Source organism: Nicotiana tomentosiformis, chromosome 7, assembly GCF_000390325.3.
Source record: "Nicotiana tomentosiformis chromosome 7, ASM39032v3, whole genome shotgun sequence".
Classification (NCBI taxonomy): Eukaryota; Viridiplantae; Streptophyta; class Magnoliopsida; order Solanales; family Solanaceae; genus Nicotiana; species Nicotiana tomentosiformis.
This window is the reverse complement of record NC_090818.1, coordinates 98,873,819-98,898,466: the sequence shown is the minus strand read 5'-3', so window position 1 is coordinate 98,898,466 and position 24,648 is coordinate 98,873,819. Positions and strand designations below refer to the sequence as shown.

The 24,648-nt window shown below is 39.5% G+C and overlaps 2 protein-coding genes across 2 annotated transcripts in view; one reads left to right on the top strand and one right to left on the bottom strand.

The window, feature by feature from the left end:
- LOC104089624 (uncharacterized) overlaps positions 1–6,272 on the bottom strand; it is a 31,806-nt gene extending 25,534 nt beyond the window's left edge. Inside the window, exons 1-7 of the mRNA XM_009594562.4 lie at positions 5,895–6,272; positions 5,648–5,757; positions 4,239–4,311; positions 3,982–4,043; positions 1,791–1,932; positions 826–1,044; positions 591–657 (exon numbers count right to left, since the gene is read on the bottom strand). Coding sequence (XP_009592857.1) covers positions 591–657; positions 826–1,044; positions 1,791–1,932; positions 3,982–4,043; positions 4,239–4,311; positions 5,648–5,757; positions 5,895–6,035 — 814 coding nt within the window. The 5' untranslated portion in view covers positions 6,036–6,272. The remainder of the gene's footprint in view (positions 1–590; positions 658–825; positions 1,045–1,790; positions 1,933–3,981; positions 4,044–4,238; positions 4,312–5,647; positions 5,758–5,894) is intronic.
- A 13,634-nt stretch (positions 6,273–19,906) lies between these two features.
- Positions 19,907–20,610, top strand: LOC138896077 (uncharacterized). Its single transcript, XM_070180855.1, has 2 exons — positions 19,907–20,213; positions 20,294–20,610. Exons 1-2 carry the CDS (start codon positions 19,907–19,909, stop codon positions 20,608–20,610), a joined length of 624 nt encoding a protein of 207 aa, XP_070036956.1.
- The last annotated feature ends 4,038 nt before the right edge of the window (positions 20,611–24,648 follow it).

The window sequence follows — 24,648 nt, the reverse complement described above, 5'->3', positions numbered from 1 at the left end:
ATAACCACCAATAAAAAAATTCTGAGTCAACCATAATATTCTTTGAGTACCTCACGGTGTTCCTTCCTAGTAGAAGTCAGCAAACAACACTTCAGTTAATGACTCCTAGGAGTACTACGGCATAAGCAAGCAAATTTAAAATTACTCTGGAATAGCATTTCAATGCATTTTCTCCATGTGGCACTTAGGGGAAAGAACAAGAAGACCCAAACCAAGTAACTCTTTCACTTGTCATGTGATAGGCTGATAGTCAGGAAAGGGACTGACAAGAAGACACTGACATCCATATCTTGATTACCATTTATTATCAGGTTAGCATGACAAATTCCTACAAATAAAATGCAACCCTTATTTTTTTGCAATTTTTCACGAAATTCTACTGGAAAGTTAAATGCAAAATGTGAAATTTCTTCACATCTGGAACTACAAAGAAAAAGCATGATGGACAATTAAGAATTAACGTTGCCTGACCTGAATACTCTGATATGATACACTAACACTAAAATAAATGCAAGTATATTCAAACAAAAAATAATCATAGAGCAGAAGTAAATACGAAGTTTAGATAAGGATCCAAAGTTAGTTCTCACAGTATGGAAGTAGCGATTGGATGGCATTCAACAGCACCGGAGCAACCTCTTTGACATGCCGCACCTCCTAAAATTGTGGGGGGGGGGGGGGGGGGGTAGTCAATAAACCACTCTGACCAACGGGAATTAGCTAGAAACCCTCCTTTTTCTCTCCTATTGATTTTCTTTTTCTTTATTTTTAGGGGGGGTGAGGTGTGGGAGGGGAGGAGTTAGTTAAGAAAGAATTGATCCATACTTGTAAGGTTTTGGCATCACTTGGAAAACCAGAAATTATCAACTGCCTTATTATCTTTGAACATAGAAACCATCTCTCGCATGTAAGGTAGAGATCATCATGATTCAACTCAGCAGTATTACCACCAAAAGTTTGAGCAAGAGCTGAGAAGCCATGGAGTATTGTCTGCACGTCAGTCTGCCAAAGATGCCAACTGTAATCGAAGAACTGGGAGGATATCTGTTAAAAGATCACAAAATAACAAGCGAGACGCCTCAGCAAGTGCAATCCTTCATATTAAAGTTTATGACCACAATCCACAGCAGACTCAAAGAGCCAAAAGTATGTGATGACCGAAAATTATTAGGGAAATGGTGGACAAGATAGTTTACTTCGATACTCAAAACTAAGCTGTCACCTAATGACCATTGACCAATAAGTGAAATGAGAGAGAGATTTCAAATGAGCAGTCAGCAAAATAAAGCAGAAAGTGATGAGACAGATGAAGAAAAGGAAGAAGAGGAGAATATGCCAAATTATGATTCACATGGACAAAGAGTAGGCATTCTAACACCTTGGAGTAAAATTATATGATGACCTCAGGATGCCAATGCAACAACACTAGCTGATGATACATGTAATGTACAAACATCTACAAGTAAAAAGCGTGTGTGCATGTGGAAAGGTTCTATAAAATAGATAGCAGTAAGCGTGCCATGTCATATTTGAGCTCTTACCTACAATTCAGCTATTGAACCCAAAAGTTGACAACACAAGACTCCCACAACTCAAAGAAGGAAAAACTAGCTAGCTGGAGATAGATTTCTTAGTGTTCTCTTCACAAATGAGGACTAAATGTCTTAGTTATAAGTCTAATACTTAATGCAACTTTGAGGAGATATAGATGCACTGCCAAACCTTTTAACTTTTCAGAAAATCACTTGATCCTCAAAGATATAAAGAGGAGAAGAAGAAGAAGACAGCACCTCAGCAAACGTCCTTTGGTCTGATGTAAGCCGCTTTGTAGACAACTCCTTCAAGGTTCTGTAAAGAATCATGAATATTCTATGCGAAGTAAGAATATTGGCCGATTGAAGCTGTTGTGCTAAAAAGGAAAAGAGATCTGGCCTGTACAAGAATTCAAAAATCAAAGATAAGTGCATAGATAAAGATGGAAAATACCAGAAAAGTAATTAGACAATAAAATTTCATTATAACTATCGGAACACAACCAACCAAAGCATAGAGCAGCAAGTCCATTAAGGACCGGGGGAGATCTTAGGGATTATGGCAATCCATAGTATTGCTAGTATAACCACCTAGAACAACAGCATTATCTTCTTGACCACCAAGACTGAATCAGGATAGTACTAAAGAACGAGGCATAACATAGAGCTCAAGGTGGAATGCTATAATTCTAATATGCAATAATCAGCTATTTTTAAAACTCCTGGGGGGTTTGAACACCTGATTTGATTCGAATGCAATTGACCATGCTCTTTCTGCTTGACTTGACTGGTTAATACTTGATAGCTGATAATAAGCTATAACAAGAAAAGGTACGTTTGTGAAATTGGTAGTACAACAACAACAACAACAACCCAGTATAATCTCACTAGTGGGGTCTGGGGAGGGTAGTGTGTACGCAGACCTTACCCCTACCCTGAGGTAGAGAGGCTGTTTCCGATAGACCCTCGGCTCCCTCCCTCCAAATTCCCCCAACCTTGCTCTTGGGGTGACTCGAACTCACAACCTCTTGGTTGGAAGTGGAGGGTGCTCACCACTTCCAATGAACAAGGACCTCTACAGAACCAAACTTGTTAATTGAGTAAAAATGAATTGAGTCTAAATTTGTAATAGTTTATAAGGATCATATAAATGGATAATAACTTCAAAGCCCCAGTCTATCTCCATAATGCCTTCATTTGTTTTGTTTTTTTAATGAGTAACTATCAATTGATTAGCATGTCATCAAGAAGCAAGTAATTAGAACCCTAAGGTGCAGCAAAGATCTATACCCTTCAAAAAGAAGCTAATATCAAAAAGAAGCTCTAGCAGATAATCTCTTTATGTTGGATACCTTTTGAAAAAGGAACAAAACAAGTGCTGTCATAATCAACGCTATAATACTGTTAAAGGACAATTCTTCACCTTGACACGCTCTTCAATTCCATAAAAATCAAATGTATCAAAACAAGAATTATAGTAATTAGGATGGATAATTCACATAAATGTAAAAGCTGGTAGAAACTTAGTTTCCTTCAGAACCAACACAAACATAAACCATCAGTGGTTTAGTTTTGCTTTATAACTTAAAAATATTCATCTTGGTGGTCCAGGAAAAGAAATCAGGTAACTACAGTAGTACAGTTGAGAGACCAAAACCATTAACTTCTTTAGGGCCTCTTGGATGCGACTCCAGCCACTCTTTAACTCTATCAACTAAAGCTATATAAATTTGGATTTGCACTTAAACCAAAAATTATCCCAATAAAATTGAACGCATGAGATTATTGGCTGAAATACATGGTACAGAATCACCATTCTTTGAAAATTTGAGACAGCTCTGGCAATATAACCAAGCGATTTTCAATTCTGGTCGATAGGTGGGGTATGGGCCAAGTGATACGTCCATCAGATGAATTACATGTGAATTACCAATTAAAAAAACTGATTATGTTAAGGGTGGACAAGCAAAGGAATCCTTTCACTAGAATAGTTCAAATCTTCAAAATGAGCATAAGGAGGCTGCGTCTACCCCAGACAAAAGGAAGTTAATTACCGAGAAATCCCTCTGGAGCCAACCCTTTGGACCAATCACAGTCTTCGAAACTCGGGTATGCTGGGCTCTACCCTCTACCCTTCTCTATTTAAGTACCAGAGTTAATTCGCTTGGCGTAGGGCTCGAACCTTTAACCTAAGACACAAGTCCCTCAACCTTTGCCAATTGAGCTATAACCCCTGGGCGCCAAAAGGGCCTTGTAATTGTCAGTTAGGGTTCAACTCTTTGACATCTAAAATGTGAACCACAACATCTTGTGATTTCATATTTCTTTCTATAATCTCTTTATGTTCAAAAAGAATCTAAGAAGTCAAGATAATAATCATAAAAGACAAAAGAATAGAATAGTTCTTCCTCAATAATTTATCGTAGTTGAATCATTACAAAAAAATTACCATTCTTTGGGGTAGTCAATCCGAGCAATCTTTGAGATGATCACAGACAACGTAAGGGCAATCTGCATCATGCAATCATGTACCCAGTTGAGAAATCAGGCAAGCACCAATGACAATTTTATGCAGATATCTAAGTGGTGATAGCAGTTGAAGCAACAAATGTCAATAACAGGAATGAACAAATTTTAGCGCAAAGAGAGCTCCAGCTAACTGTGTACTCGTTACGAAACCAAAAAAAATAAGTAAAGCAGCATCACCTGGTAATTCTCTTCCCCCAAGTGTGACAACAGCTTTTGTCTTAAATGTAGTTTCTCTTCGCTGCTAATTCCCCTGCCAAGATGTTTCAGAAAGAAGCGAATAGTCATTTACAGCAGTAATACAAATATAAAACATGTGGGGAGGAGAAATCACAACATATGGAACATAAAAGGCAAATCACCCAAAATAAAAAAAAATAAAAATAAAAAGATGCTTGGAGTGTGCTAGAGTCCGGAAGAACACGCAATCTGACAATTCAATCCACATTCATATGTTGCATCATCAGACAAATTGGATAATAACCTACCTTATAGCAGGCGATCACTAAAATTTTCCATCATTATATTGACAGTAACATCCAACTTTCCCACATAGTGACTTCTTATCCCACATAGTGACTTCTTTAGCATTTGTAACTATACTTCCATAATTTTATTTTAGCACAGAATATCATCTATCTGTATGAGTGTATATATATATAGTGAGCGAGCGAGAGACAGAGAGAGAGAGAGAGAGAGAGAGAGAGAGAGAGAGAGAGAGAGGAAAGGTACATAGTTTGATTATTGATATCCCAAATAACACTATCAATTTAACAACCTTTTGACAAGTTCCAAGCTAATATTACCTTGTAAGCTGTAAATGAGTAATTTCTTTTGGTAAATATCTTGGAAATAAATTTATAAGTTTAAATGCATTCAGAATGGTTCCTTCACAGGAAAAATAACAAAAGCTCAACAATATGATCCGACCATTTCCTTTGAATGATTACTTCACTTTAGACAATGAAGCAGGAAAGTATGCTAATAACTGATACTCATCAATCCCAATTTACTGTCCATTACCCGAAAGTCCCAATATATGGGGGTCCATTTCCTTTAACGAATAACTATTCAGTCAAACATAACTTAGGGCATCACCTAGAATAGCTAGTTAGGAAAAACACAGGGAATTTCTGCAGCAAATAAGACAAAATTTTCAAAGGACATGATCACTTTGGGAGATAAGGAGCATAATAATTCCTAGCATTCCTAAATCCCAGTGGAGGCTGAAAACACAAGGTGATTTTTTCCAATCTACCTAAACCTTGGTTGGCAAGTTACCCGGTAATTGTGTTGGTGGAGGTAGCAAGTACACAGTGGAATAGTCGAGATGCGCAAGTTGTCCTACGCACCACCATCATCAGAAATAATTATTATTATTATTATTATTATTCCTGGCATTCATGCCATTCTTTTCATCTTCATCCCTAAATTTCCAGAATTTGAGAACTAGTTATATCTGTTAAGCAATTTCAAAGGATTTTTCTGCACAATTCGGGGAGTACACTAACTTATCTTACACACACACATAATAAACATAAATGCATATGTGTATTAGTAACAAACTCAAAGCAAGGCGAAATACTCACGAGGAATCGCGCTTGCTCCTCCAATACCGATTAATGCTATTTTTGAAGTAGACGGATGCCATTAATCGAACATCCACTTGAGACACTAAGTCCTTAGCAGTAATCACTTCCTACATACAAATTGGCAACAAAACATCACCATTTCCACAAGTTTATCATTCAATGTACGTACTTCAAAAACCCTAAACAACAAAATCGAATGCAACCAAAAAAAAAATAAATAAATAAAAAAAAAAAAAAAAATTACCATGAGACAAGAACAAAAACCAGGGCGGTTTTCTGATTGAGCTAGGGCAGCTTCAGCTGGTTTACGCACGATTTGTTCGCTACTGAGTGAATTTGTCAGCAACGAATACATCGCCGGTAAGTCGGAGGCTGATAGAGCCATGGCGTTAAGGAGTTGAAGGTTCGGTTGAGTTCCGGAGTTGAGTTGATACTGAGTCGAATCGTAGAATGGGAAAATGCGAAGAGTTTGGGGATTCTGCGGAGGGTTTTGTATGGAAATGGCAATGGATTAGCGATCTGATAGGAACAAAAATGGAATGAATGAAGGAGAAGGAAAAAATGTTGTAGTTCTGCCCTCGGCAAAGAGCCTGCTCACGTTTTGAAGAGTATATCCATGTACTTATAATTTGCAGATGGTCAATGCGACTTAAATGGATTTCTCATAATCGGACTTTGTGACTAATTGCATTTTAAAAACGACTTGCGCCATATATATCTCATTTACAAATTGGCAAATCTTTTACTATATGCTTTCTCCTTAAATTGTATTTCATATTAAGGCGTGTTGCATTTTTTTTTTAATTAACATACCATTGAAATTATTGAGCCGAAAATACACATTTTGATTTGCTATTCCACTTTCTAAGCTCATTCTGAAGGTTGGGATGTCCAACATTCGGTTTTCGTATATTGTACATTTTATTTTATTTTTTGTATATTGTACATTGAAAGTACAAGGGAGGGGGAATTGTTACCCTTTAAAAAAAATTCTGGATAGTTGATTAGTTTACCATTAATCGACTATAGATTAGTACATGAGTATAAGCAGACACTAAGTGCAGAGTGAAAGATGTAGAAAATTAAATGATACAGGATGTTTTTATACTTATTTGGATTCAATGTGAATCTGTATAGGGTAAAATTAGCAAATGTTAGGTGGATGTTCGTCAAGTGAACACGTTGCAATAAAGACACGTAGGAGATGAGTCAGCAAATAACTCACACAGGATCTAAGCATGTGGTCGGTATTGCATGAGTCCTGATGTCATCAAGACAGGAGAGAAGAATTTGAAAGCAAGATACTGGTTGAAGAAAGCAGCATTAAAGGAGCAATAATTATAAAGAATCTTAGTATTTACACTCAACCGTTATGCGGCTATCAAGAGGGTCTTTATTCACTTTAAAGAGGAGCTTGATTTGAAATTCTTGTCTCCCCTAATTTAGCTACAAATAGAGAAATCTATATTCATGGAAGGACACAAAACACTAGTACGGAAAAAGGGCTAATATTACTTTTTGTTCAAATCATCTTATTAAGCTCTTTATTCTTGATACTATTTTTGCTTTCGAAGAAGTTTAATTCAAGGCCCAGACTCGTATTTTCTTCAATTATTCTTTATTTATTTATTTTTGCTCTTTATTACTTTATATTTGTAGATCAATTTAATTCTCGTATTTATAAACCACATTACAAATTCAATTGTACCGTTTTCAGGTAAACAGTTTGGCGCCCACTGTGGGGCGTAGACAATTGTGATATTACTTTGATCTGTTCATCTTTTACTAATATACTTTGAAGTTGTTCTTTAGTAAAGCAAAAACAGATATGGTATCTAATGATGTTAAAAACTCACTCAATGAGCACGAGGATAATTTCTCTGGTGGAGATCAACATGATGATTTGATTAGTGAAACCTGCATTTGACGAAAATGAAATGACTCTGGTCCGCGAAGAACGAAATACTCGGCGTGCGAGGAGTCCTACCTCTGATGATATGGATGATGAACCCGTTGTCAAGACGATAAAAGTTTTGAGAGCACAGCAAAGGAAAATCACGAATCATCTCTCAAGACAAGACCAGATAATGACTGAGCTCCAGAAAGTGTTATCGGTTGCCTCAAATAATTCCAATGGAGGAGTTCGAGTCCCTCCCACTGTGCCTGCAAATCAGACAGGGTAAAGAACCGATAACATCGCTTCAAGGGACGAGTTCAGATATAATAATAATCAAGCAGGTGGTGCAGGCAGTGGATCCGGGAATGATAACAACACAGATGATCCTCTTAAACCCGAGCTCATGAGGTAAACGAATGATCGAATAAATCAAAACGCTAAAGAATTTTACGCTCTGATGGATCTGATCCCGGGGGCACCTCCGGTATTGAAGGGCCCGGATTCAAAGAAGTACATTCAGTTACCGTTCAAACTAAGTGTGACCCCTGAGTTGATTCCAAAGAGGTTCAAGATGCCGGATATTCCAAAATATGATGGAACTTCGGATCCACAGGTGCACATCACAACTTACACTATGGTTGTAAAGGGAAATGATTTGGCTTTGCATGAGATCGAATATGTATTTCTAAAGAAATTTGGCGAAACCCTAACAAAGGGAGCTCTAACTTGGTAATCACTCTTACTAGAATATTCAATTGATTCTTTTGAATTGCTTGCAGATTCTTTTATCAAAGCTCATGTTGGAGCAATGAAAGTTCAAATCAGGAAAGCGGATATATTTATAATCGCTTAAGAAGAATCGGAGTTGCTGCGAGAGTTTGTGATCCAGTTCCAAAAGGAGAGGATGTTATTGTCAGCAGTACCGGATAAATAGGCAGCAAAGGCTTTCACCAAAGGCCTCAATCCTTTAAGCTCTAATGCCTCGAGGAAATTGAAAGAGAGCCTATTAAAATTCCAGGTAACCACATGGGTTGATGTCCATAATCGTTATGAATCAAAGATTAGAATTGAAGATGATCAGTTGAGTTCTTCAGTTTCATCCAAGGGTCATAATGACGATCGGAATCAGAAAAAGTTCAAAAATAATTCTGATGCAGACTGGAGATCATCCAGGAACCATTTCCAGCCTTATTCAAATGAAAAAACTTATGGGCATGGAGCTAAAAGTTTTCAGTTATCAAAAAGATTCGGACTGGATAGAAGGACAGATCATGGTCGGGGTAGTAGAACTTTAAAGGATAAAGAACTATCGAGGTCTCGGGATTCATTATATCCCCCGTTATCGGATTACAATTTCAACATTAGTTTGGTAGAGCTGGTTTTGCCAAGAGAAATATCAAAGAGGCAAGGTTCCCGAAACCAATTCTATCAGATCTCAGTCAAAGGGATTCTAGTTTGTGGTGTGAATTTCACAGAACACATGGTCATAGGATTGGGAACTGATGATATCTTTGTGAAGAGGTTGAAATGCTGTTAAAAATGGTCACCTAAGAGAATTTTTAAGTAACTGGGCTAAGAACAACCACGAGAGGAGTCGAGATGCAACGGAACTGGCAAAACCAACTACAAGGTCACCCCGTTTAGCAATAAACATAATTTTTGGTGGGGGTGAAGTAAATGGGGTGATGTTTTCGGCCGCGAAGAAGACGGAGATATTAATCACCTATGGAAAAAGAATCCGAGAAGTATCGAAATATGATGAAATCACCTTCACGGAGGAAGATGTGGACGGCCTTATTTTACCACACAATGATGCTCTGGTAATATCTCTAAATGTTTTATATTTTAAAATTAAACGTGTGTTGGTTGATCCAGATAGTTCGGCCAATATCATCCAATTGAGGGCTTTGGAACAAGCAAATGTAACTAGAAACATATTTTTGGTGACAAAGCTTCTGGATGGATTCAACTTAACAGGCGTAACAACTCAAGGAGAGATCGTGTTGCCTACCTATGTCGAAGGGGTAACAAAATCCACCTTGTTCGAAGTTGTGGATGGCGATATGGGCTATAATGTGATTCTTGGTAGGCCATGGATCCACAAAATGAAGGTTGCACCATCAACTTATCATCAATTGCTGAAGTTTCCTACACCGGATGAGATCAAGAAGATTAGGGGTGATCAACATGTTGCAAAGGGAGATAAATACAGTCACCTTATCTAGTAGCAAGGCCGAAGAAATCTGCAAATAGCAACTATATGAACCAGTGTCAACTTCCCTTCCATTACAGGTAGAGGACGATGGAGAAGAAGAAACATCGAATATTTACCAGGTGTCCATATCATTCCAGGTATCGGAAGAAGTGGATGCAACGAAGTCAACCGCAGAAGCGCTTGAACAAATCGCTTTGTTTGCAGATTTCCCAGAAATGAAGGTTTACTTGGGAAAGGGGTTGAGCCCCGAACACAAGCTTAGAATTATTGAATTTCTTAAAGCTAACATTGATTGTTTTGCGTGGTCTTATTCAGACATGATAGGTTTTCCACTAGAAGTGGTTGTCCACAAGTTAAGTTTGGACCCTAATTTGCCTCCGATAAAGCAGAAGAAGCAGCCGATAACCGAGGTCAGGAACAAGTTTGTGAAAGAAGAGGTAACCAGGTTACTAAATATAGGTTTAATTCATGAAGTAAGTTATCCCGATTGGTTAGCTAACGCAGTAGTAGTACTAAAAAAGAATAATAAGAATAGAATACGTATAAACTATAAAGATCCAAATATGGCTTGCCTATGATTCTTTTTCATTGCCAAACATCAACCAAATGATCGATGCTACTGCTGGCATGAGTTGATGAGTTTTTTTATGCATACTCCGGGTATAATAAAATTAGGATGCACCTGGAGGATCAAGAAAAAACCTCATTTATCACAAATTTGGCATATATTGCTATAATGTGATGCCTTTTGGGCTTAAAAATACCTGAGCTACTTATCAGAGGCTCGTTAATAAGATGTTTGACCATCAAATTGGCAAAACCATGGAAGTTTATATTGACGACATGCCGGTTAAGTCTTTCATTGCATGGAATCATTTGACCCACCTTCAAGAAACATTCGACATCTTGAGGAAGTACAACACGAAGCTCAATCCGGAGAAATACACTTTTAGAGTTGGGTCCTGAAAATTTCTTGGCTTTTTGGGTTCTCAAAGAGGAATTGAAGTAAATCCCGACAAGATTAAGGCAATATAAGATATTCCCGACCAACTGAAAAGTGTTAAGGATGTGCAAAGGTTAAACGTCATATTGGCGGCCCTTAGCAGATTCGTATCGAGGTCGTCAGAGAAATGTCATTGTTTCTTTTCACTATTAAAGAAGAAGAATGACTTCTCGTTGACTCCAGAATGCCAGTAAGCATTGAAAGACTTGAAAAGGTATTTGTTCGGTCCTCCGTAAATGTCTAAACTGAATGAGAGGGAATAATTATTAATTTATTTAGCGGTATGAGGTTGCGGTAAGTGCAGCCCTAGTCCGAGAGGAAGAAGGTACGTAATTCCCTATATATTATGTTAGTAAAGTATTATCGGGTGCGAAAACACATTATCCGCACTTAGAAAAGTTGACTCTAGCTCTCGTAGTCTCCTCTCGAAAGCTTAGACTTTACTTTCAATGTCATCCAATAGTTATTGTGATGACTTTTCCCTTGAGGAACGTCCTTCATAAATCTTAATTATTAGGTCGACCGGCTAAATGGGCAGTTGAAATTAGTGAATTTGATATTGAATATACATCTCGGACTGCAATTAAGTCACAAGTTTTGGTCGACTTTGTGGCTGATTTTAGTCTGGGAATGATGCCTTTAGCTGCTAAAGAAGTAGTTCTGGTATCTGGAACTGTCTCTGGTGTATAGACCTTGTTTACGGATGAAGCCTCCAATGTAAAAAGTTCCGGTCTTGGGATCGTACTAATCACTCCTTCGAGAGAAACCCTGAGACATGCCATTATAACTGTTTCATTGACTAACAATGAAGTCGAGTATAAGGCTATGATTGCAGGACGTGAATTAACCTGAGGACTAGGGTCCAAGGTGATTGAAGCAAAGTGCGACTCCCATCTAGTGGTAAATTAGATATATAGAATCTTTGATGCCAAAGAAGGGCGCATGCAACAGTACTTGAATAAAGTTCAAGATTGATTTTCCCAGTTCAAGGAGTGGTTAGTGATTCATATTCCAATAGAAGAAAACGTGGAGGCAGACGTGTTGGCCAATTTAGGTTCATCCGTAAAAATAAAAGGAGTTGATTATGGTATAGTTGTCCAGCTGTTGCATTCAGTCCTAGACGTGGATGGCTATTGCGAAGTTAACTTAACCAACCTAATCTGGGATTGGACAAATGAGTTTATAGAATATTTAAGGCACGGAAAACTGCATGAAGATTCTAAAGCCTCCCGGGCATTACGAACAAAAGCTGCCCAGTATTGTCTCGTAGATGGACAATTGTACCGAAGGTCTTTCCAGGGTCCGTTGGCTCGGTGTTTAGGAACATCAAAGGCTAATCATGTGATGAGAGAAGTTCATGAAGTGATTTGTAGAAATCACTCTGGTGTGGATTCATTGGTGCTCAAATTAATGAGGGTCGATTACTATTGGCCCCATATGGAACAAGATACAAAGGCGTTTGTACAAAAATGTGATAAGTGCCAACGTCATGCTCAATTGGTACATCAACTGGCAGAGCTTTTGCATTAAGCAGTGTCACTGTGGTCATTCATGACATAGGGGATGGATATAGTCGGTCATTTGCCTCAAGGGCCCGAGTAGGTAAATTTCTTTTTAGTTTTGACTAATTATTTCACTAAGTGGGTTGAAGTAAGTGCTTTCAAGAAGATTGGAGATCAATAAGTGATTGATTTCATTTGGGATCATATCATTTGCTGGTTTGGAGTACCAAAAGAAATTGCATGTGAAAATGGGCCACAATTTATAGGTTCCAAAATTACATGATTCCTAGAGGGATTGAAGATTAAAAGGATCACATCCTCCCCATACCACCCAAGTGCTAACGGTCAAGCAAAGTCAACCAACAAGGTATAATTCAAAACCTCAAAAAGAAATTAGAGAATGCTATAGGCAAATGGCAAAAGAGCTACCGGGAGTATTGTGGGCACATCGAATAACGACAAAGTCGAGCACAGGAAAATGCCTTTTTTCCTTGTGTACAGTGCAAAAGCTTAGATTCCGGTAGAGATTGGGGAACGACCATGATGTATTCCCGAGCAAACGAGTAAGAGAATGATGAAGCAATGTTGGTTAGGTTGGACTTGCTTGAGGAGCATCGAAACTTAGCTTATGTAAGAATGGTGGCAAAAATGCAAAGGATATAATGATACTATAATCACAGAGCAAATATTCGTTATTTCGAAATTGGAGACTTGATTTTATGAAAGGTGACTCATAATACCCGGGAAGGACCCTGTCAGATTTTAGCTATAACCGGTAAAGGGTCATATCAACTAATTTTCTTCGTCCAATTTTTGTCCAAAATGGATTTTTCTAGCAAGATTTGTAATGAGGCATCAATGTAAAACGTACTCCGAAGAAGGATCGTTGATAGCAATAAGAACTCCAGTGTTCGAATTCTCATACTTTGCATCTGAACACTAGGGGGATCTATTGTATAATAGAACATTAAAAGTGTCAAATGGGATCGTGGACTACTAGAACTGGCAATTACTTCTTGAACTTTTAAAGTTCAGTTGCTATGAAAGACCTCGAGTCAGGACCAGGGACTGTATGACTAGCTTCGTAGAAACAAGTTGTATAAGTTAGCCACATGTATTGGCAGCTTTATATACTTAAGCAAATTTATAAATTTTCCGGCTTATGTAAATATGATTTTGAATTGAATGTTACTTAAACTTCATATGCAAGTGCCAGAATAAACATGGGGCGTACTCTTCAAGAGTATCGTAAACATTAGGTCCCTCTCTTATGAAATCCTCATAATTTGTAACGACCCGGCTGATCGTTTTGAGTATTACAACCCCGTTTTCTCATTTACTGAATATTTTATACTTAATTGTGATTACGTGATTTGTCGGAAAAGTTTCGGAATGAATTGGAACACTTAGTTTCAAGATTTAAAGCTTAAGTTGAAATAGTTGACCGTATATTGAATTATGTGTAAACAACTAGGGAATAGAGTTTTGATGATTCCAATAGCTCCGTATGGTGATTTTAAACTTAGGAGTGTGTCCGGATAATTATTTGAAAGTCCGTAGTTGATTTTGGCTTGAAATAGTGAAAATTAGAAATAGGAAGTTTGGAAGTTTGAGCGGAGTTGACTTTATTGATATCAGGGTTGGAATCCAGTTCTAAAACTTTTCATAGGTATGTTATGTCATTTCTGACTTGTGTGCAAAATTTGAGGTCAATCAGACTTGATTTGATAGGTTTCGGCATCGAATGTAAAAGTTGGAATTCCGTAGTTTTCATTGGACTTGAATTGTGTTGCGATTTGTTGAATTTATGTTGTTTGACAAGATTGGAGGCCTCGAGTAGGTCAGTGTTATGTTACGGGGGTTGTTGGTATATTCGGATGGGGCCCCGAGTGGCTTGGGTGTGTTTCAGGGTGAGTTTTGAACGAGTTTGGGCATTTCGGCACTCTGATGATATTCTGGAAATAGTTGGAGTGCGGAGGGCACATTTAGGAGTGTTGAGGCAAAGCCTCATGTGTGGACCGTAGAGGAAAGATGCGGACTGCATAAATCCTCTTGCGGCCGCAGAAAAGAGAATCTGCAGGTTTGATAGTCTCACTTCGGAAGCTTATATCTTTTAATCTACAAGGAATTTGGAGATGAATCAAAAACAAAAGTTTTAGACCTTTGAGTCGAGTTTTCAGAAAGATAAACCATTCATTATTTGGATATTTGTACTAAAAGTTATAGCTAATTTACTGAAGCCTCATAGTGCAGTCATTACGGAAATGCGACCGCAAAATTTGGATTGCGGCCGCGAAACCTGGAATGTGTGGACCACACAAAAAATGTGTGGTCAGCACATTGGGAGATCAGATTGGTACCATATAAACGAGGGTTTCATCTTATTTTTCATTTTTAGACCTAGAGAGCTCGGTTTGTGGCAATTTTTTATGGGTTTTTCAAGAAATTTATCGGGGTAAGTGATTATTACTCGAATTTTGTTAATATACATGAATATATCATTGTTTTCATCATTTAATTAGTATTTTGAGATGAAAAATTGGGAAAATTGTAGAAAGTTCATAAACTATAATTTGAGGATTTGAAGGTCGAGTTGTGATTGGATTTGACTAATTTTGGTATGGTTGGACTCGTGGTTGAATGGACGTTCATATTTTGTAACTTTTGTCGGGTTCCGAGACGTGTGCGCCACTGATGATTTTTGAGTTGAGTTTCAGATTGTTGTTGAAAAATTTAGTATTTTCATATAAAATTGATTCCTATAATTTGTGTTGACTGTATCAAATTATTCGTGACTAGATTTGAGGTGTTCGAAGGCCGAATCGCGATGAAAGGGTTTATTGGAATAAAGAATTTGCACGGTTTGAGGTAAGTAACACTTTTAAACTTTATTTTGAGGGTATAAATCCTTGAACTACATGTTATATGATTTGTTTGGAGGTAAGGGTGGCATATGGGCCGGGGCGGGCCCGGAACCGCGGGCTAAGTGGGCCGGGACCGGTAGAACCGCTAGAGGTGGGCTTGGGCCGATCTCGTGGGCCGGTTTATGAGTAGGAACCGTTAGGACCGGGATCGTTTGGCCCGCCAAGGGACCAGGATCGGACTGGTCCCTTGGCGGGCCAAACGGGCCCAACGGTAATTTTTTTTTAAAAAAACTAGTCGTTTGGCTATTTAAAAAAAGAGTTGTTGGCTTTAAAAAATAGTCGTTGGCTATTTAAAAAATAGCCATTTAACCCCCTCCCCCCCCAACTTTGTTTTAACCCCAAACTTTTTATAATTACACTTTTTCCCTATTTACAACTATAAATACCCCTTCATTCTTTCATTTTTCTTACAAAATCAATATCAATCTATCACAATCTCTCTCTAATTTTCTTCTATACTTGCTGCTATTGCTTACTTTATTCCAAAAAATAGTAAAAAATATTGAGGTTGTTACAATTTGTGAAAGAATTGTGAAGTTGTTGAATTGAAGTCTCCAAGTCTTCAACGATAATCAATTATCAACAAGTTGTTCGTCAATTCGGTAAACTTGTTCCAACTCTTAAGTCTTAATATTATTGTTTTATTTATTTTATTTATTTGCTATTAGTTGATTAATTAAGATGTCTTCCTTAAAATATATTTTTGGTAAAAATAAGAATAAGGGAAAATCCAAGACTGGCGAATCTAGTGGTACTGTTGTTCCTCCTCCCCTGCCCCCGGCTCCTCGAACCAAATCCCATATCCATCCTACACCTGCTATTCTTGATACCGATAATAGTTTATTACAATTTATCGAGAGTCAATTTTGCCATAATATTGCACCCGGTGAATAATTAGACCATGAATTAATGAATGCTCTCTATTCTAATAATTATAATACTATTGATGAAAATGATGAGGAGGAAATTGATCTTGATGAAACTCAACCGGATGATGATACACCCACTAGTCCTGCTCCTGGTGTTAACCCAACTAGTGATAACGCTGCTAATCCAAATGATGACCAAACTCTTGTTACTTCCCCTACTTTTTCTAGACAACCTACAAAACGGCAGGAAACATCTCCTATTTGGCCATTTTTTACTTAACTAGTTCCACAAAATAAGTCTAAGTATAAAACTTGTGGTATGGAGTTAGCTTTTAAATATTTTGGATCGCGGGGGAGGGACTTTGACTAGACACATAAAAAAAATACCCTAAAGATAGAGTGAGATACGAACTGCTGAAAGCTTTGGCCGAGGGGAAAAGTGTACCTAGTCCTAGTCCGGCTGACCATAGTACCGGTTCAAATCAATTTCAACCGGGAATTAACAATTTATAATGCTTATCAAGTTGCATTAAATAATCTAGACCAAATGTTCGAACTCCTTCTTCTTCTGATTCTCAATCATCTAAAAGAACTGTGAGAGTAAGAGCACTTAGTGCTTGGGCGGGGTTTAGGGATTTTTTGGTTCTAGTAGTAATTATTTTTCACAACTAAATGAGCTTGAAGTTTATTTGTCGCAGCAAATTGAGGAAATGAATCCTGACGGCTCCTTTAATATTTTGCAATGGACGAAGAAATGCTAGCTGAACTTGCTGAGGATACTGCTTCGCCCGACAATGGAAGCGGCGATGACCAAGCTACATTTTCGCCACCACAAACGGAACTTTTTTCGAATCTTGAAGGATTTATGAAACTTGTAAGAGATACCATGTAACTTGTATGAACAAAAATTAGTATGTATTATGTAACTTGTATTTTGGCACATCTTGATTAGTTTCTTTTTCTTCTCAATTATGATATTGTGCTAATTCCATAGGGGGAGGAAGACTAAAAAAGATATTGCCATATTTTTTAATGCTATAATAAAATTATAAGGCATTGCTTTGAATATCTTTTTATAATATTTTTGTGTTTAAATCTGAATTAAAAAATTTAGGTCACAATTCTATAATAAATTTACAAGGCATTGCCTTAGATATTTTTTTAACATCTTTTTGTCTCTAATTTCTATTTAATTTTTTGAAAAAAATCATGATTTAACCATTGGGCCCACTTAGCCCGCGGGCTCGACCCGTTTAGCCAGGGACCATGAGTTCGTGGGCTCGGTCCCAGCAGGTTCCTACAAAAAGATCATTTAGTCCGGGACCGCTAAGCGCGTTTATTTAGGGACCGGGACCGCGACCTACGAGACCGGTCCACTTGGCCCATTTAGGGACTGGATCGGCCCACATGCCACCCCTATTTAGAGGTGACGCACATGCTAGGTGACGGGCGTGTGGGCGTGCACCATAGAAATTGCGGCTTAATTGATTATGTGGATTTGCCTAATCAAATAATCATGTCATTATCCACATATCCTCCACATGTTAGAGAAATTGAGCTAAGACTAGTATTAAAGATCATGTTTAGGCTACATGCCGATATTTTTGGGACCCACATAGTTCGTATTGCTGTTGAATTAATTGTTTAAAAATGTAAATTTCAGACTCAGTCACATCTATTATTTGCACATCATATCTCAGTCTCTGTTGTCATTCATTAATACATCATATCATTATGTCGGGTTGATTTCATGTCATGTGAGCCCGAGAGACTAGAGATTGTGAGTGATATTTATGGGATCGGCTTGCACGCCGCATCATGTTTTATTTATTTATGTCTAGATCTGGCTATTATAGAGCTTGGGCTGAAGGAGCCCTCTGGAGTCTGCACCCCACACAGTGAGCGCAATTGATTTTATATTGAGGAATGGATCTTTCCTGGGCATGGATCTTGCCCAAATCATTTATATTTTTGGGATGAATTTTCCCTGGGCATGGATCTTGCCCGAATCATTTATATTTTTGGGATAGGTTTTCCCTCGCATAGATCTTGCCTAATTATCTATGTTGAGGGATGGATCTTCCCTAGGCTGGATTGGCCTTATACAATACTGAGTGACTGACTGTCAGTGATATATATTTGGGGATAGATCTTCCCTAGCCATATACAGTACCGAGTGATTGAGTATTCTGAGAGTGTGAGTACACGAGGTTTCCATTGTGGTACATCACATACATCATGTATTTTGGCATATAGATATAGAGATGTCATATTCCTCATATCATGCAGAATTTATCTATTTTACTTGTATTGGGCTTATCTATTGAACTTGAGAACATGCCTACATTTTTGTACTGTTATTTCTATATTGGACTGTACCTGTTGAGCTCGTCACTATTTTCAGCCCAAAGGTTCGTCTTGTTACTTATTGAGTACATGGGGTCGGTTGTACTCATACTACGCTCTACACTCCGTGTGCATATCTAGGTACTTCCGGACTCTCTTTCCTTTCAGTTATTTGTACTGTTCTATATTTCCAAACATTGTTTTTTTAGTCAGACTATGTTATCATTAGATGCTCATATACTCAGTGACACCGGGTTTTGGGAGAGTATTTGTATCAGTATTTGTGGGATTTTCTATTAAATCTAAATATTATGTTTTCAAACTTAAAAGATTATAGTAATTTATTGAGGTTATCGACTTGCCTAGTATTGAGATAGGCGCCATCACGATATGCGAATTTTGGATCCTGACAAGTTGGTATTAGCGCCTAGGTTACATAGGTTTCACGAGTCATGAGCAGGTTTAGTTAAGTCTTGCGAATCAGTACGGAGACGTCTGTACTTATCTTCGAGAGGTTGTCGAACCCTTAGGAAAACTTCACTTTCTTGTATTCTGTTGTGCGAATTTGTTGATTACGGAAACTAAATTTTTGTTATTCTATTCTCTCACAGATGGTGAGAACACGTACTACCGGATCGGACGGCCAACCATCGGTGCCACCAGTTAGGGCCACGAGAGGTCGGGGTCATGGTTGAGGCCGAGGTGTAACTCGTACAACAGTTAGAGCAGAACTTGTAGAACCATCAGTTGCTCCAGCTCAAGAGCAGGTTCCAGATATAGTCAAGCCGGCGTGACCATCTTAGGCAGCAGCTATGCCTATTGTGATTCCAAGTCTTCAGGAGGCTTTGGCCCACATATTGACTGTTTGCACTGGCCTTGCTCTGGTGGTTTCGGCTCAGGGCGCACCAGCCACTTCTCAGGTCGGGGGAGGTACTCATACCCTTGTCGCCCGTACTCCAGAACAGGTAGTGCAGGGACTTCAGATACCGGGGGCATTACCAGCCCAACCAGTTGTAGTTGCTCAGGCCCATGTGGGTCCTATTATGAATGACAAGGAGCAAAAGAGAATAGAGAGGTTTGGGAGACTCCGTCCTCCATCCTTCAGTGGAACTGAGTCGGAGGATGCCCATGATTTCTTGGACAGATGCCAGCGGATTCTTCGTACATCGGGTATTCTGAAGACCAGTGAGGTCTCATTTACTACTTTTCAGCTGACCGGAGCAGCCTTCAGATGATGAGAGACTTATGAGAGAAGCATACCAGTTGGTGCAACACCACTTTTATGGCATGAGTTCTCCGTATTATTCTTGGAGAAGTTTGTGCCACAGACCCGCAGAGAGGAACTACGCAGGCATTTTGAGCATTCAAAAGGACTTGTCTGTGACTTAGTGTGAGATGCGATTTTCAGAATTGGCTCGTCATGTAGTTTGGTTGGTTCCCACTGAGAGGGAGAAGATCTGGAGGTTCAATAATGGCCTCAACCAGTAGTTCTGTTTTGTTATGACCTTGGGAAATATAGCAGTTGCTAAATTCGACGAGGTGGTTGATAGTGCTCGGTGGCAAGAGATGGTCCGTATTCAGGAGCATGAGGAGAGGGAGTCCAAAAGGTCTCATGGTCCGGGTAATTCCGGCAGTGTTCCTTCTAGGGGACAGTCCTATCACAACAGGGGTCGACCTTATAGGCCCGCTCGGATGGCTCGACCAGCTCATTGTGGTGCATCAACTAGCCATGGTTCATATAGTGCTCTACCAAGTCAGTCTTCTCTTAGTGCACTTCTATCTCAGAGTTCATCTCGGGCACCATCAGGTTAGGGTTCATCTGTACTAGGTTCTTATGGTAGTTATTCTGGTTCTCGAGGTCCACTCAGTACTTGCTGACATTTTCAGAGAGGGGTTGCTTTGAGTGTGGAGAGTTGGGTCATATGAAGAGATATTGTCCCCGCCTGTCGGGAGGTCCAGTTCAGCAGAGGAGTCAGGCTACGACTCCTGCACCAATTATTTTGCCATCCGTCCAGCCAGCAAGGGGTGGGGCACATGAAGCTAGAGGTCTCCCTAGAGGGGGAGGCAGATCAGGCGACGGTCGGGCTCAATTTTATGTTGTTCCTACCAGGCCAGAGATCGTTGCTTCAGATACATCGGTTACAAGTATTGTTTTAGTGGGCCACAAAGATGCTTCCAATTTATTTGACCCTGGTTGTACTTAATATTACGCATCATCCTATTTTGCTAGTTGTCTGGAAATACCCTGTGAGTCCTTAGTTTCACATGTTCGTGTATCTATACTGGTGGGCGATACTATTATTGTAGACCGTGTGTATCAGTCGTGTGTGATAACTATTGGGGGATTGCAGACTAAAGTTGATCTCTTATTGCTTAGTATGGTTGATATCGATATGATCTTGGGTATGGATTGGTTGTCTCAATATCATGCCATTCTGGATTGTCACGCTAAGATAGTGACATTAGCGATGCCATGGTTACCAAGGATCGAGTGGAGAGGTTCTCCATATTTTGTTCCCTGCAGGGTAATTTCTTACTTAAAGGCCCAACGAATGGTTGGGAAGGGATGTTTGTCATATTTGGCCTTTGTGAGAGATGTTGATATAGACACTCCTACTATTGATTCTGTACCGGTAGTGCGAGACTTTTCGGATGTATTTTTTACAGGCCTACCGGGTATGCCACCCGACAAGGATATTGACTTTGGTATTGATTTGGTGCCGGGTACTCAACCCATTTCTATTCCTCCGTATCGCATGGCACCAACTGAGTTGAAGAAATTGAAATAACAACTTTAGGAACTTCTTGATAATGGGTTTATTAGGCCTAGTGTGTCACCTTGGGGTGCACCGGTTCTGTTTGTGAAAAAGAAACATGGTACTATGCGGATGTGCATCGACTACAGCCAGTTGAATAAAGTTACAATCAAGAACAAGTATCCTTTGCGACGTATTGATGGTTTTTTTGACCAGCTTCAGGGGGTGAGGGTGTTCTCCAAAATTGATTTGAGATCTGGGTATCACCAGTTGAAAATTCGGGATTCGGATATCCTAAATACGGCATTCAGGACCTGTTATGGTCACTATGAATTTCTCGTGATGTCTTTTGGGCTGACCTATGCCCCAGCAGCATTTATGCACTTGATGAATAGTGTATTCCAGCCGTATCTTGATTTGTTTGTCGTAGTATTTATTGATGATATCCTGGTGTACTCACGTAGCCAGGAGAAACATGCACAACATTTGAATATTGTACTACAGAGGCTATGAGAGGAGAAACTTTATGCCAAATTCTCTAAGTGTGAGTTCTGGGTTAGTTCGGTGGCATTCTTGGGACACATAGTGTCCAGTGAGGGAATTAAGGTAGATCCGAAGAAGATAGAGGCAGTTCAGAGTTGGCCCAGGCCGTCTTCAACTACTGAGAGTTAGAGTTTTCTCGGCTTGGCCGGTAATTATTGTCGCTTTGTGGAGGTTTTCTCGTCTATTGCATCACTCTTTACCAAATTGACCCATAATGGTGCTCCATTTAGGTAGTCGAATGAGTGTGAGGAGAGCTTTCAGAAGCTCAAGACTACCTTGACCACAACTCTAGTTCTAGTTTTGCCTTCAGCTTCAGGCTCTTATACAATGTATTGTGATGCTTCTCGGATCGGTATTGGGTGTGTCTTAATGCAGGAGGGTAAAGTGATTGATTATGCTTCGCGCCAGTTGAAGCCACATGAAAAGAACTACCATGTTCATGATTTAGAGTTGGTAGCTATTGTTCATTCATTAAAGATTTGGAGGCACTATCTCTACGGTGTATCCAGTGAAGTATTTACGGATCATCGGAGTATTCAACACTTATTCAAACATAAGGATCTAAATTTGAGGCAGCGTAGATGGTTGGAGTTGCTAAAGGACTATGATATTACTATTCCGTATCATCCCGGGAAGGCCAATGTGGTGGCCGATGCCCTGAGTAAAAAGGCGGTTATTATGGGTAGCCTTGTATTCATTTCTATTGGTGAGAGTCTTCTTGTAGTTTTTGTTCAGACCTTGGCCAACCATTTCGTGAGATTAGATGTTTCGAAACCCAGTCAGGCTCTAGCTTGTGTGGTTTCTCGGTCTTCCTTATATGACCGCATCAGAGAGCGCCAGTATGATGATCCCCATTTGCTAGTCCTGAAGGACACAGTTCAGCACGGTGATGCCAAGGATGTATCAGGACTTGAGACAACATTATTGGTGGAGGAGGATGAAGAAAGATATAGTGGGGTTTGTAGCTTGGTGTTTAAATTGTCAGCATGTGAAGTACGAACACCAGAGACCGGGAAGATTACTTCAGAGACTTGAAATTCCAGAGTGGAAATGGGAGCGTATCACCATGGACTTCGTAGATGGACTCCCATGGACTTTGAGGAAGTTTGATGCTATTTCGGTGATTGTGGATCGGTTGACCAAGTCCGCACATTTTATTCCAGTTCGTACTACTTATTCTTCGGAGCGGTTAGTTGAGATTTATATCCGCAAGATTGTTCGCCTACAAGGTGTGCCAGTGTCCATCATTTTAGATCGAGCACATAGTTTACATCACAGTTTTGGAGAGTAGTGCAACGAGAATTAGGCACACAAGTTCAGTTGAGTACAACATTTAACCCTTAGACGGACGGACAGTCCGAACGCACTATTAAGATATTGGAAGATATGCTACGTGCTTGTGTTATAGATTTCGGGGGGTCTTGGGATCAATTTCTGCCGCTTGCAGAGTTTGCCTATAATAACAACTACCAATCAAGCATTCAGATTGCTCAATATGAGGTGGAAGACAGTGTTGATCTCCGGTAGGTTGGTTTGAGCCGGGTGAGGCTAGGCTATTGGGTACTGATGTAGTTCAGGATGCTTTGGAGAAGGTTAAATTGATTGAGGATCGATTTCGCACGGCGCAATCTAGACAGAAGAGTTATGCTGATCGGAAGGTTTGCGATGTTGCTTACATGGTAGGAGAGAAGGTACTACTCCGAGTTTCGCCTATGAAAGGTGTTATGAGGTTCGAGAAGAAGGGCAAGTTGAGTCCTAGGTATATTGGGCCTTTTGAAATACTTAAGAAGATTGGAGAGGTGGCTTATGAACTTGCATTGCCGCCTAATCTATCGGGTGTTCATCTAGTATTTCATGTATCTATGCTTCGGAAGTATGTCGGAGATCTGTCTCATATTTTGGATTTTAGTATGGTTCAGTTGGATGGTGATTTGACTTAAATGTGGAGCCGGTGGCCATTTTGGACCGGCAGGTTTGAAAGTTGAGCTCAAAGAACATCGCTTTAGTAAAAGTGAGGTGAAGAGGACAGCCAGTTAGAGAAGCTACTTGGGAGATTGAGCGAGAGATACAGAGCAAATATCCACACCTATTTGAGACTCTAGGTATAATTCTAAACCCGTTCGAGGACGAATATTTGTTTAAGTGGGGGGAGGGGGGGAATGTAATGACCCGACCGGTTGTTTTGAGTATTTCAGACCCGTTATCCCTATTTACTGCTCATTTTGTACTTTATAGTTGTTATGTGACTTGCCGGGGTAATTGGTTCAGGTCTGGTGAGGTTTCGGAGTGAATTGAGACACTTAGTCTCAAGGATGAAAGCTTATGTTGAAAAGCTTGACCGAATGTTGACTTATGTGTAAACGACCCAATAATAGAGTTTTGATGATTCCAATAGCCTTGTTTGGTGATTTTGGACTTAGTAGTGTGTCCGGAAAATTAGTCATTTTGATTATGGGTAGCCTTGTATTCATTCCTATTGGTGAGAGTCCTCTTGCAGTTATTGTTCAGGCCTTGGCCAACCATTTCGTGAGATTAGATGTTTCGAAGCCCAATCAAGTTCTAGCTTGTGTGGTTTCTCGGTCTTCCTTATATGACCGCATCAAAGAGCACCAGTATGATGATCCCCATTTACTGGTCCTCAAGGACACAGTTCAGCACGGTGATGCCAAAGATGTATTAGGACTTGAGACAATATTATTGGTGGAGGAAGATGAAGAAAGATATAGTGGGGTTTGTCGCTTGGTGTTTAAATTGTCAGCAGGTGAAGTACGAACACCAGAGACCGGGCAGATTACTTTAGAGACTTGAAATTCCAGAGTGGAAATGGGAGCGTATCACCATGGACTTCGTAGTTGGACTCCCATGGACTTTGAGGAAGTTTGATGCTATTTGGGTGATTGTGGATCGGTTGACCAAGTCCGCACATTTTATTCCAGTTTGTAC